Here is a 15,060-nt window from a genome sequence, read left to right as displayed (position 1 = left end):
AAAAAGACTCACAGGGAAGCCATGCTGGTAGTCATGAAGTTTGACAATAGATTTGGGGCATTAAGTTGCTATCAGAACTGATTTAGTGCCCACTGTTACGAATGACCATCTGCTTGAAGAGCAGTCTTGATTTCGATACCGATGATATCTATGCACCCCAGGAAGTATCCAGGTAGCACTTTTACTGGTGAATAAATAATTAGTTATCCAAATTTCTAATTTCAGAGTATATGTGTTCCACGTTCTTAAAAAAGTAAAAGATCTAAAGGACTGAAGCAAAGAGTGCAGATGACCTGTGTTGAAATATTGGAAACAAATGTCATTTGTTAGGTAATGGTACTTAAATTCTGTTTCTCTCCATACTCACTACTGGCAATATATGTGTACTCTGAGCGGGCTCATGCCTAGTTGCGATCTTTAAAAAGAGGAAGACCTGAAAATCGAGGCAATTTATTGGATCCTGAGACTTTTATATTTTCCAGCCAGGATATTTTTCAGAGCCATTCTTAACTAAATTAATGGTCTTAAGACAATTAAAAATACCTTAAAGATGATGTTTTGAAAAATGTCAATTTTAACAGTGTGGTGGCATTTGAACTTCTTTCTTCCTTGCACTTCTTTCTAGTAAATATGTGGGTAGAAGTGTTGTGCTGCTCCGCTGTGTATTTGTAAACTTCTTGAAAGCCTTGACACTAGCGACAGATTCCTATTGTAGAATAAACTGATAAACCTGCAGTGCCCTGCCCGTCTGATCTGTATTGTGAATGACCTTCACATAAACAACCGGGTCACAATGTTAGGCAATTTATCACTTGGCTATATCCCTCAACGCACGTGATTGAGGCAGGGATGTCTATTGGTACCCTCCCGCTAATATCTTAAGTGACCTAATCCTATACTTAGTCTGTGCACAGTTTCACTTTTTACTTTGCCCACCAGAACTAGTTACATTGTCGCATGCGGATGACCTTAATATACTTGATAAGAATCCGTTAAACGTTGATTGATTCAAACCATGGACTGGTCACTCTTTTAAAAGATGAAGTTCTAAAAATACCTTTGGGATTGAGTTTGATTCAAAACAGATGTGGTAGCCAAAATATACTTGTTTGAATGTGATACTTAGTGCCCTGGCAACCTTTAGCAACATGTTTGGAGGACTGCTGATGTTTACATTGGTAAAAGTATGCAAGACCAAAGGAATTCCTTTCTAATCTATGGATCCGTGATATGGTTGGGGTTAAAGGCAGAGCTCTGAAGTGGCTTGCATCCTTTCTCTCCCGACGCTCCTACCAAGTATGGGAAGGCGAAAGCCGCTCCCCCTCCATCCCCCTCCAGTGTGGTGTGCCTCAGGGCTCCTCCCTGAGCCCTACGTTGTTTAACGTTTACATGGCCCCACTGGAGGAACTCGTTTCACCCTTTGGAGTCACTATCGTCAGCTACGCTGACGATACACAACTGGTGGTGACACTCTCCCACCCCAAGCTTGAGCCCTCCAATCTCCACGACTGCCTTACCAACGTATATCAGTGGATGAGTGACTCTGCTTTGAAGCTAAATGGCTCCAAAACAGAGATCCTGCTCCTTGGACAAAAAACCGCGAGCCTCCCCTCTAGCATCTGGCCCGCCTGCATGGGCGAACCCCCCACTCCCAAGAAGGAGGTCAAAAGTCTCGGAGTGTGGCTGGAGACCGACCTTACCTTCAGGACCCAGGCTAGAAAGACGGCCGGCACCTGCTATGGTTTACTTAAATCTTGCAGGAAGGTTATTCCACTTCTACCATTTCAGTCGCGTCTCATGCTGATCCAGGGCTTAATTCTATCTAGGCTGGACTACAGCAATGCCATCTACCTGGGTGCCCCAGAATCCACTCTTCAAACTCTGCAGAAGGCTCAAAATGCCGCCGCCCGACTCCTTACAAATACCCCGGCCAGATCATCTGCCAAGCCCGCTCTCAGGAAGCTGCACTGGCTCCCGATTAGGGAAAGGGTCATTTTTAAGGCCCTCTGCCTCGCCCACAAGACTCTTCATAACACCGGCCCTCCTATACTAAACAACTGGATTACCCCCTACAGACCCACTAGAGCGCTTCGCTCGGAGCACGGAAACCTAATTACGATCCCTAAAGTGAAAAAGGCCCGCATAGGTGGCCGCCGCTTCTCGGTAAATACTGGAAACAAGTGGAATGCACTCCCTCTGAGCCTCAGAACAGAACCTAACCTCCTCCGGTTCAGAAAAGCCCTCAAAACTCTTCTCTTCCCCTAAAAACTGTCACTTTTCCGGACTACACCCCCTCGTGAGTAAAATGGTTTCAGCGCTGGGATACCCACTGGGTGACTACGCGCTCTACAAAACTTTAAATAAATAAATAAATATGACTTCCATGGTTTGCTCATCTGCTACATTGAGTGAAAGCCTGTGCCCAGCAGTGGCTATTGTCAATGAGATTGAATACTGCAAAAGAAATTGTACATTACATTTTGCGCTTACTTTTAGATCTGGTTGAGTTTCTTTATCAGTAACCCTACTATGCCTCCTACGCTGGTTTTTAAAGCTGAGGCAAACTGTCTTTCTAGACCAGGTCAAGCTACAGAAGACCCAAAGTGATAATTTTTGAAATGATGTGAAAAATTGTATACGTGGCTGGGGCATGTTAACCTTAGTTAATTAATTAACCAAATTTAACAATGTAACAGTTTCATTATTAATAGTCCCTATTAGATTGAAACTGATTGCATATATGATGTTAAGATTAACAGTTAGCGCGATGATCATAGAAAAAGATCGTTCACCTCCTATGCTTTGTATTATAGCAGCAAGCCATTGATTTTGATATTTGAAAAATAAAGTTGCCCTTTGCCGATAGAGATAGGTTTGTGTAGAACTTTGCTGTGTGGGCACTTTTTTGAGGACTGTTGCTTCATTTGTCTCGAGTCTTTCAAAATCAGTACATTTTAATTCGATTCAGTTGCATGCTGTATTCTCTTTACAGTAGTATTGAATCTGTCCCGACAGTTTGAGATCTAGGAAGCGAAGGACAAAATAATGAACATTTTTTGTAACAGTGAGTTCGGTTTTACTGTCAGTGTTTCCCTCTTGACAACAGAGGTTTGGCTATTTTCACCAGCATATTTTTAGTCACAACTTCTAGCTTGGCGTAATCTTCTTTGTGAACAAAAATATATAAGAGCAAGAGGTACACAGACCCTTCATTATAAATGCTTCTAATGCAAAATTTTAAGAGGAGTAGTCTGTCTATACGTATTAGAATAGTGACTAGCTATCCTGATACATTTTCCTAGCTGGCAAATGACTTGGTTACATAGTCATTTATTTATAGAAGACAAGCTACAGTTCTACTCTTTGTGACATAAAAAAAAGTCACCTCCATGGTGATTTAGATACTCGTAGTCCATGCTCTCCTTCCTGTACAAATTGTTATTGTTGGGAGTTCAACATCCCAAGCAGAAATGGTCCCGAAGTGAGTTGTGTGTTAAAACAAAATGCAAAGTGTAGATTTTAATTTTTAATGATCTTATCTTGCATAGTCCCTGCAAGCACATGCTCCTGATAATTCTCTACCTAATTGTTCCAACAGCAAGATTTTCACAATGTTTTTTCTCAATTATGTCGGTTCACATTTTTAAAAGGTCAGTGGATTGTTTTATTCCTATACAAGTTAGCAGGTCTTACTGACATTCAAGTTAATTTTTTATATGAAAGAATGTGTTTTCTGTAGATGTGTGTTTGCTAATATTACATTTTTATTCTTTTAGGTAGTGGTCGCTATGTCCCTGGCGCGGGATCAAATACTGTTCCTCCTTCAAGTGGTGCTGATCCTTTTACAGGTAATGACATTACTCTTCTTCATTTTTCTAAGTAAGCTTTGCAAGTCTGCAATATTGCTTTGTTTAATATATTACTAGTTGCAGTAACATTTCATGTATTAGTCGGTATGTTACTATTTACTTTTCAACTTCTGGGATGGGAAGGTTTAACACTGTATAACAACTGGTATCTAATTGTATCTCATGGTCCGGTTACGGACTCTCACGCTGTCTGCATTGGTGAACTGATAGAAAACTGTTAAAAAATGCTGCATTGGCCCTTTCAATATCCATAAAGCTATTTGTGAATGGAGTATATTATGATCTTATTCCAATTTTCAGAGTAGTCCAGCAATGCAGGGTATCGGCATCCCAGCCCTGGTATATGTAGAGGACCCAATTTGTATAAGCTATAATGTAGCTAAATGAGTAACATAATGGTGTATTGTAAATTAAACAAACTGCTGCTTCACAAAATCAAATAAGAGATAGTGGTATTTAAATGTAGAAAAGGCAGGCCCAAGAATGTCTCCTCCTGAAAAAATCTAAGTGTGAATGTTAATTCATACTTGAGCATTTCAGTATCGGAGTTTTGGCTAGAAAGAAATCTCTTGACAAATGTCAGCAGAAAACAAAAATGCATGTGTATTATTAGCACTATGTTGTATTGCTGCATTATCACGTACCACTTGTATAAGCACAAAACATAAAAAATACTGTAAACTCACTTATCACATTAGGCTGAGAGTCACCAAAATAGAAAATTAGTCCAGTCAAGTATACCGGAACATATTGGCCAAATAGCATGATCCTTGAGTTAGGGAAAAACATTCTGCCAAAAGTATTTCTACATTTTGGGACATACTCAGTTGTGCCACACACTATGGCAGTGCTTGCTCCCTTAGGGACAAAGCCTATTCAGCACAAATAAACCGCAAATGGGGAATGAAGCATAATTGAAGTCTCAACAACGTTTTAATTCATGTTTCATGTGAAAAGCCATTTTTGAAGAACGTTTATAGACTATCCTTGAGCTTTCTGTTCACTCAACTGACTTGACAATTACAAGAATACAGCAGAGAGCGAATATAACACTACCAAATAATTGAAAGAAATTGTTCCTGAAAGAAAAGCCTGACCTATAAATGCTGTAAAGACCTACAAAAGTCGTACAAAATAAACTGAGTAATCTTAATCCTGAAACATCGGTGAACTATGGATAAAAGATTATAGGGAATTGATTGACATTCACAGTTCACATTTGAAAAAGATATATATATATATATATATATATATATATATATATATATATATATATATATATATATATATATATATATATATATATATATATATATATACACACAATCCAAACAAGCAGCCTTTTTGTTAACTTGCAGAATTTTGCTATTACGTTTGGCAGACAAGTAAGAGAAAGTGGCAACCATGGAAGTAAGTTGACAGTATTTAGACGAGAAAAGTGGAGAAACAAGTGCAATTTTACTCCTGAGTTATGCCTCCTTGTGCCATGGCTTTTAGCACTAAGTCCAAGAGGAAATGAAAGAAAACAAAGTACACCAAATAGGCCTATTTGTAAGTTATTTTGTTACTAAAAGTGCAAAATCTTGATTACAAGGCTAGTGTGGGGTGTTGCAGACTATGAACAAAGAGGAAGGAAGCTATGGACAAGGAGGAAGTGGGGTGGTGGGGCTAGCCATCCCAGATCTTCACTCACATTTTGTCAAATCCCATTTGCAGCAGGTGGCTCCTTTGACTAGATGGCACCAATAATATCCCTCATGAAATCTTGAAAAAGAAGAGCTAAGAAAGGTTGAGCCGATTACAAAGTTGCTCATGCCCGACCACAGTTATACATGTCGTCATCAGACAGTACCCTTATGGCATAGTAGGTGGAAATGCAAACATGGGGAATGCAGCGGTTTAAATTCCTAACCCTCCAAAGTGTCTTAATGACACAGCATTATGCATGAGACTGAAGGAATTAGGTAGCCTAGCTTTACAGGATGAGGCTGTGAGGGAATTTAAAAAAAAGTGATTATTTTTCTTGACTCAAAATGATTGATTCAGTTGAGGTATCCAGGTAAGATTGATTATGGTTACCTTCAGATATGGGCAAAGTGATGGCCAAGTGGTGGCAGGAGTCCCTAAATAATCTATTGGGCAATGATCAGGAGTGATTTGGAACTACTGAAGCAATAACCAAAACTCTATTAAAGAACTGTCAAGTTTATATATTTAGAATAAAAATGAAAAATTGTGAAATTTTTCAGTAGAGAATTTGATAAGCATATTGGGTAGTGTGTAAACGATCTATTAACTAATATGAAGGAGGTGGGCTCTCTACCCTCCCCCTCTTTTCTGAACAATATATTGCTGATTTCCATTGACAAACTTACTGTAATACTAATGAAACCTGAAATCCACCTCCATGTCTGAATAGCCCTCTTTTACTTTCATGGCCCGTCTGAAGCATGCAATTGAGGAGAGGGACCAGTCTTGCTAATCGGTAGAAGGCCATACTGTACCAAAGAGAAAGTAAGAGGTGTATCTTTCCAAGTAGTGAACAGCAATATAATATGTGCAGCCTGTGAAAAGTCTTCCTCCCCGCCCCCCAAGTTGCATACGAACAAATAGCATGTTAGGGTTCTCCTCTCACAAAGTGAAGACACATTCACAAAAAAAAAAAAAAGTTGGAAGTTTACTGCGTATATATCGCAAACAGAAAATATGATATAGTGATCTCACTACAGCGAAATAACCTAAAGCTCCAAGGTGGACCACGTAGATGGATGCTTGGTAGGACATTGAGCTTCCTGGAGTGGGAAGCCAGAAGACTTAAGCAGGCATCGCTTGGCAGATCCTGTGCTGAAGTCCTTGAAAGGGATGGAGGACTGAGTATGAAATCTTAATTGGGCTGGGCAGCAGTTTCTAAAATAAAGGTCAATTCATACAACTCTGACCAGAATGAAGGGGAATATTGTAGAAAACATAACCTGCTATGGTGTATGAGAGACAGCTACAAAGATTGACCTGGGAAGACTGCCTGTGCTCACTTCGAACTATGAAAGGAAAAAGCATTTTTTTTCTTTCTAAGGAGAGTAACGCAGCGAGGCTTCTGGTTTCTAGCTCTCCGTCTGCTTTGCTTACTTCATTGTTGGATCACTCAAGTCAAAATAAATATTCAAAAACAATTCTCTAGCTAAGCCCTTTTGCTTAGAAGTTCGGTCCTCTTAACTGTGGTTTCAACAACTTCAATTAGTTGGAACGGTAGAAGGAATTCACCATGGATGCTGTATAGTTACCATTGATGGAGCCAAGACCCCCAAGAAGAGGGCTCACAAAAATCACACACAACTAAATAAAGGAATGCAATAATCGTGACAGTAGTACATAGAGTACTTCAGGATAGCACAAATGAGGCCTAAAGCAGTGATGTCACTGCATTCTATTCTAGAAAACACATGGAATTTTAATACATCAATATCATAGGTTTAATTAACTCATGCTCGATGCAGGGGCGTGTTGAAGAATTCCTGGTTATTTATAGCTGTGATTTTAAGTACTTCATTACTACATCTTCCCAATGTAAGTGTGACTTGTCTTTATACTTTTCTCCTCAGTCAGTCATTTTCTGCATTAGGTAGCCTTTTCTTGTGTACCACGTTTTGCTCACTGATTCATTGTTTTTCCTTAATGCCACATAGGTAGGAATGCATACAGACTGGATGCCTCTCAAGTTGTTAACATTTATTTTCCCAAGAAGGAAGCTGTTACTTTTGACCAGGCCAGCCCTGTGCAAATAATGGGTGAGTAGACCCCCAAAGAAATTAAAACATTTTTAACCTTACTTTAAAGTGCGGAAATGTCTATTAGCATATTCATTTAAATGTTGAGAACTGAATAACCAAACAGGTTATTTGAGTACAATCTGTAACTGTTGATATAATCCATTAGCAAGTGCAATGTCAGCAGTGGAGATGGTTGTGGTGGTGATACTTTTAAGCAGCTGCAGTTAATATTTCAGGGCCAATAACTAGTTTTGTTGGCTGACTTTGTATTTGTTGTGCTATATATAATAAAATTAGCTTCATGTTAAACCTTTACTTAATTTTGGATTTCCTTTTGAAACTCTAATCTAGTTTTGAGGCATGGACAGTGGTACAAGCATGTAATTTTTGTTTTCCTTTTGATACCTGCGATTTGAAAAACTCAATTTAGCATTCTCATTGTATAGCCTGGCTTACTGGTCGGAAACGTTTTGAAAGGTATGAACATGTAATGTGTGCATGAAGTGAGGTATTATAAAGCTAGTGGTGATTTAAACCATGATTTTCAGGATTATTTAGAAGGTGGGTTTTGAGGAATATTCTGAATCTCAGGTTAAGGAGGAGGAGATTTCAGCAGTCTGATAGTGGTAGGGAAAGGATGTTAATCTGAGCAAAAGGTTAGTTGCATGGTAAAGTAGGGTTGGTTTGCAAATGGAGTTTCTATGACCGTAAGGGGTTAGCCATGCAAATTTGGATGAAAGCCTAAGGTTACGATGGCTGGATAAATTTTAGCTCTGAATTGTCCCGAAGCACCTCCTTCCAGACCTGTCATCCAGGTTTAGGGGTAGATGCAGGTCTTTCAGAGACAGAAAGTGGTCCTGGAATTGAGTGAGTTACATGGAATCACCCTTACCACTCCCTACCTGATTAACGTTTGCTCTGAAGCCTGCGGATGCCTGTGGACGGTGGGTTCCTGCTGTTGAGTCCCGCTAGACAGCTTCATATGGTATACTGTCAGCATGCATTCTCGGGGGAATTGTGCTATTGAATTAGGAGATACTTTTTACTTCCCTGCTGATAAAACGGAAGGGCACAAGGTGACAAATTATTTTTGACCGGGACCATAGAGTTTAAGAGGGACAGGAGCAGTAGGGCAGTCTCCAATTTTAAACAAATAATCAGCAAGTGACGGAATGTTGTATTGAAGCTCCTGCACAAGTAGTAAGTGTTGCTGTATTGCCAAACCTAGCTTTGTTTCTGGGTCACTGTCCACCTTCATGTCTGACCAACCCACTTTTACTTTCAGGGCCAATCTGTAACATCGAACTGGTCAAAGGGAGGGGTCAGGCAAATGGGTAAATAGCTTGTTTGTACCTAAACAAAAAAAAAAGTGAGAATTGTCTCTTTCCAAAGAGCATAACGCCTTATAATGTGTGTAGCCTGAGGTGTGTGAAGTCTTCTCCACACCCCAGTTTTCATACAGCCATATAGTGTCTAAGGGTTCTTGCTGCACAAGGTGAAGACCTCATTCAAACTATTTAAAGCAAAAAAAAAAAAAGAATGACTTGGAAGTTACCTATGCGAACATCACCCACAGAAAACATGAAATAGTGGTGTTGCCACTTTGAAATTACTTACTACAAGGTGGACCACCTTAGGTGGATGCTTGGTAGGACATTGAGTTTCCTGGAGCAGGGACGCAGAAGACTATGGGATGCATTGCTTTGGAGTTTCTGTGCGGAGGAAAAAATCCATGTTGGAGTCATTGAAAGGGAAGGAGAACTGAGGTAATTGGGCAGTGCAGAAATGTATGAATGAACGGAGTCATATTACATACTCCTCTGACTTAAGTGATAGAAAAATACTGTAGAAAGCCTAGACCGCTATGGGATTTGAAAGACTGCTGCAAAGAGATTAGCCTGGGGAGTCTTGAAGCCTGGTTTATAGTTTGTCTCGTCTCTTGGGTTACTCCATCACATATATGACGGATATTCCATCCGGCTAGTTACATAGGATATAATTAACTGGTAAAAAGGCAGATGGTATATCGGTCACATTTGATAATAATACCAAGAGCATTCTTGCTGACGCATTTTGCACAACCTGCCTTGTCACTGCCTTGGGAGCACCTAGGTAAAACAAATTTCCATAATCCAGTATAGAAAGGATCAAAGCCTGCACTACCAGCCTCCTTCCTGGGGGGACTGGGCGAGAAAAGGTAGAATCTTAATCCTGCGCAACATGATTCCAAAACAGCCAGCTGACCGTATAGTTACCTGGTATTCCATGGTCAGGGATTTTTCCAGTCATACCGCTGGGCTTTTTATGGCTGATTCAGGTCTATTCAATTTGAGGGTCATCCTAGGCATGAACATTATTCTGGGACTCCGTGGGAGCCTGTAACTTGTTGAAAGAACTGCAGAAGTGGATGATGGAAAACTAAAAATAGAACAGGAGGCAGTAGTGGGTTGGTCAGCCGAACCGTGCATGCCAAAATGAAGATTGGTCAACTGAAGCCAATTGTGATGAAGCCTCAGTACTCTGGATTTCCTTCCAGTTCTTAAATTGATGTAACTACACAAATGATTGCCTTTTTGTAGTTTGGATATAGATGTGCTTAACAGTATAATGTATGGGTTGATGCTACAAACCTGGAGATGCAAGATCCTTTGAGGGTTACCCATGTTTGGGAACCATCCCATTGTGCAATGAGGGTTGGTATAGAAAATGGGATTGGTCATAGTTAAGAACATTAACATTAATTGGCTGTTTTCAGATGTGGGCTAGAATGGTCATTATGTTTTTATATGTTCAACATCTTTAATAGGGGAGCAGGTAATTTAACTTGTACCTGTCCTCCTTGCTGAACGCAAACTAATCCCTTATAGGAATGTATTTTCATGTTGGAAAATACTGCAGTGCCCTTTGGGGGACTACGTACCGGCAGCCTGAAGGTACAGTGGTGAAGTAGAAAATAGTATGAGTGGCAAATTAAAGAATTTCATGAGGTTTAATGAGGTTTAGTGAAGAAAGAGTAGCATAAGGATATTGTAATAGTCCACTTTGCTCTGTTGTACCACCCAAGATCTGGAGTGTAGGGTAGTCTTTTGGTTCAAATAATATAGCCCTTTTCTGCTTTATTTGAGAAGGTCAATGAAGTGGACCTTAGAGTTGGCAATTTGAGGAAATGCAATTGTTAAACTGTGTCCCATGTTTCTGGCTGAGGTGAATGATGAGATGAAAGGGAAGCTGTTGATTCTGGGAAGCAGATACATTCTATGTTTGAGGCATGTGTGCTGTAGATACACATACGTTTCCTGCTCCTGCCATTTAGTGTTGGTTCTGAATGTTTACAAGTTTTTTTCCCGACAAAGTCTTTCGATTCACGAGGTAAGGTGACTCTTCCTCTTGGTAATAGTGCGCATGGGTATAGACTCCACTGTTAGATCGTTTTCTTTCTGCCATGGTGTTCAAACGTGTATTGCAGCGCTCCGGTTCAAGACTGTTTTTCTGGATCGTTTCAGTGTGCAATCTACTCTACCCTCGTCTGTATTGTTTCTAACGCTTTTTCCATCCCTCTCGTATCGAAATTCAGAAAACTTCACTCATCGGGTCGGAACACCCCAACTGCGGCCTTTAGGCTGAACCCGTCTGAGTTACCTTCTACTCAATACCAGCTCCATCAACATTAAACGCTGATGGAAAGGTCTTTCTCCCCTCTGTGCCACTCCAAGTACCCGCGCACTAACCTTTACAAAGTCAGCAATTTGTGCTCATCTCCACAGCACAAAGAAGAAAACGGTGATGCCTGTCTGTCGTTTTCATCTAAAAAAGCTTTGCAGGACCAGCTGGCTTAATGCGGAGACATGCAGAGTTAGAACACAGAAGACACCCCCAATATCTTTGGTCAAGAAGACATTGAACAACAGGAAGACATAGAAGAGTTGGCGGCCAAAAAAGAGGCCTTATCCATTCAAGACTCCGAACTTGAAATCAATCTCCAGTTCAATTAGCTTCCAGCTGATCAAGGTGCAGTAAGTACCCAAATCCAATTTCCCTGACAAAAACCAACTTCTATCAAATAAAAGGCTTCTGGGCCACCACTGCTGTCCACCCATGGTAGACACCGAGACTCTGCTTCAAATGCCCCGCCCTCCAGCTCGGCACCAAAAGCACAAATAATGCCTTCAGGCTCCATACCAAGACAGTAGCTCTTCAGCTCCCAAGGCACCGGCACTGAAAGGGAAGACCACTTTGGTCCTGAAAATTTCAGCACCGAAATATAAATATGTTCTTCCAACACTTCCAAAGCCGATTCTACAAACCATGCAAGAAAAGCCTGATCCAAAACAAAAGAAACAACATATTCACATAGACACTGGACGCATTATAGCAAAACCTGCGCCAGTACCATCTTCCAAAAGTAAAAATGTGTTCCTACAAGACACTGGATATAAAATACCTTTGAATAAGGAGGACGACATAGCCACCAGTCCACTGCACTCTATTCCTTCACCACCACCACGTTCACCTGTACCCTTGGTACTTTCTTCACTTACAAACCCTCTAAATTATACACCTCTGGGATCTCCTCACACAGACCCAGACGCAGATGTTGAGGATGACAATTATGAAGCACCACAGACCCCTGACAGGATTATCATATAGACCCTCCAGGAGAAAGAGACCCTGATCTTTATCCTGCCAAACCCTCACCTCCCGATGATAACACCTCATGGTGAAACCTTAGGTACTGCACACAAAACATCTCAATCTGTTCCAATGTTAAAAAGCATCATGCGCCATGCAGAGGATATTTTTAAGGACTCTACATGTGCATCAAATATTACACCTAGGGTGGGCAAAAGGTACAAACTACCACAATATGACACAATATTTGTTTGAGGTCAGCTTCCAGCAGACTCATTGGTTGTGTCCAAATCTCACAAAAGAGCAAACTCACAAACAGCTGATGCACCACCTCCTGACAAAGAGTCAAAGTTGATAAATGCCTCAGGCACGAGTTGCTGCACAATCAGTCAATCACCGGGTCTTGCCAGATACGACCGAGCTCATCGGGATGAGATGGAGGACTTACTCCAATATCTCCTAGAGAAGCATAAGAAAAAGGGACCGGATTTAGTGCAGGAGGGAAAATTAATGTTTGAGGCATATGGCCTGTAGATCATATACTTGTGCATAGATCGCCATCTGGTTTTGGGCTTGAATGTTTGCACTTTGTTTTTGTCTTGGAAGAAATCTTTGTAGTCATGAGATAGGTGACTCCTACTTGGGGTGACAGTGCTCATGGGCCCCGACTCCATCTTCAGGTTGTTTTTTTTTTTCTATCATCGAGTTCGGATGTAATTTGCTGCGCTCCAGGTCAGTGTCGTTTTCTAACCCCCTTAGACGCGCAATCCCTCTCCACTCGACCGTATTGCCTCGATCTCGTTCTCCCTTTGACGCGCATCTTCAAAAAATAAACCTCTCGACCTAGATCTTCGACGCGGGCCGTTAGGCCTATCCGCGCCGACCACGCCAGCAGTCAATGGAAAGGATTCCTTTCAAAAAATGGCCCGGGTGTGGTCCGAAGTTCCCACACACGGACTTTCACGAGGATTGTAATCTCTGCCTCTCCCTGGAGTACGAAGACAAGAACTGCGAGGCCTTTGCATCTTTCAGGTCAAAGAAAACCATCTGTGTCCATCGGACTCGACTTCACGAAATGTCTTGTGGAAGCGGCTCGATTTCGGACATCTTCAGAGCAGATCCCAATCTCCCAGAGCAACAAGCTGATGAAGTGGACATCTCCATCTCCGAAGCCGATGACTTCGACGTCGAAGAAGAGACAGTCACTCCGGCTCAGCGGTCCGTGAGTACCGAGACTCCTCTACCAACCAAAACCAAACCTAAGGCTCCTGTAACACCTTCGCCCTCTGGCTCAGGTCGACACCGGCAACACATTTCAGACGCCCTGTCCTCAGGCCCGGCCATGAAACCAAAAGAAAAGCCTTCCGGCTCGAGATCGAGCCAACCCCATTCTGGTGCCGAAAAATCACCTTGGACACCGAAGCCCAAAACCAAAGAGGTGCCATTCCCTTTTTCGTCTGCACCGGAAACAGCCTTGATGCCAAAACCCTCGGTGTCGAAACAAACAAAGGACAAGCATTCGGAGCCGAAAAAAATCTACGGAGCGAACAAACCTTTGGAGCTGAAAAAGGTCTCGGAGCCACAAACTCCTATACCCAAAGCTAAAGAGTCCAAGACCCCACACAAAGCTTCAAAGACACGGTCTAAACAACATTCTGACCCTAAGTCTTCGACACCGAAAAAGGACATTGTACCCACACAACAGCCTGTACCAGATTTTTCTGATCAAAAGCAACAAGCTCTCTACATTGACCCAGAAACTGGCAAAGTTTTCGCCAAGCCTCCTAAAAAGAGGAAATTGGACACTTCAGAAGACTCTGAAATACCCATAAAGCGAAAGGAGGTAGGCACTAATATTTCTCCACCTCTCAGTCCTTCTCCAGCTGATCCAAATCTGCTAACTTCTACAGCACACTCCCCACAACCTACATTTTCACCTCAACCACCGGATGATGAAGATGATTATACTGATGAGGGTGGGGATGGAGATCCAGATAGGGATGACGACGCACATACCATTCCCACACCTTGAGATGATTACAACACAGATCCCGACAACACAGATCCCGACCTACACAACGACCCGGACCTCAATACCTCTAGGCCATAACCACCAGATGACAATATTGGGTTTGCGCAACCAATTAATAGAGCTGCTCAATACCATGGGATACTATTATACTCTGATTCCTTAGAGGAAGACTTTTTATTGGAAACATTGGCAACCACACAGAAGTCCACGCACACCCTACCAATGTTTAAGGGTATACTAAAACATGCACCGGAAGTTTTTAAGGACCCGGTCAGGGCCAGGATTCTGAACACCAGGGTGGACAAAAAATATAAGGCAGCTCCCAATGACCCAGTGTACATTAAAGGTCAGGTCCCTTTAAATTCTCTTGTGGTGTCTAATGCATGCAAGAGGCCAAATTCACAAAGCACAGGCAACACCCCTCCTCCTTATAAGGAATCCAAACTCATAGATGCATCTGGAAAACGTATCTCGTCACAGGCTGCAAATCATTGACGAATTACCAATGCCCAAGCTTTGTTGGCCAGATATGACAGAGCTCACTATGATGAGCTTGAAAAGCTTATGGAACATCTTCCTGACCAATGTAAAGACAAAGCTAATGACTTCATACAGGAGGGAAAATTAATAAGAAATAAATCTATCAAATGTGCGCTTGATGCGGCTGATAAGGCATCTCGTGCTATTAATACCAGTTTTTTAGTACGCTGGCACGCTTCGCTCCGAATCTCCAGATTCAAGCAGGAGGTGCAGTCCGCTATTC

General features: G+C 41.7%; 1 protein-coding gene across 2 annotated transcripts in view; it reads left to right on the top strand.

Annotated features, from left to right (window-relative positions):
* PLAA (phospholipase A2 activating protein) overlaps positions 1–15,060 on the top strand; it is a 184,825-nt gene that overhangs the window by 156,433 nt on the left and 13,332 nt on the right. For both annotated transcript variants that reach the window (XM_086962122.1, XM_086962123.1), the window contains 2 exons: positions 3,777–3,848; positions 7,553–7,654. In XM_086962122.1, coding sequence (XP_086818248.1) covers positions 3,777–3,848; positions 7,553–7,654 — 174 coding nt within the window. The remainder of the gene's footprint in view (positions 1–3,776; positions 3,849–7,552; positions 7,655–15,060) is intronic.

This window comes from Lissotriton vulgaris, chromosome 3_1 (genome assembly GCF_964263255.1).
Source record: "Lissotriton vulgaris chromosome 3_1, aLisVul1.2, whole genome shotgun sequence".
Lineage (NCBI taxonomy): Eukaryota > Metazoa > Chordata > Amphibia > Caudata > Salamandridae > Lissotriton > Lissotriton vulgaris.
This window is presented reverse-complemented; position numbering and strand designations above follow the sequence as displayed.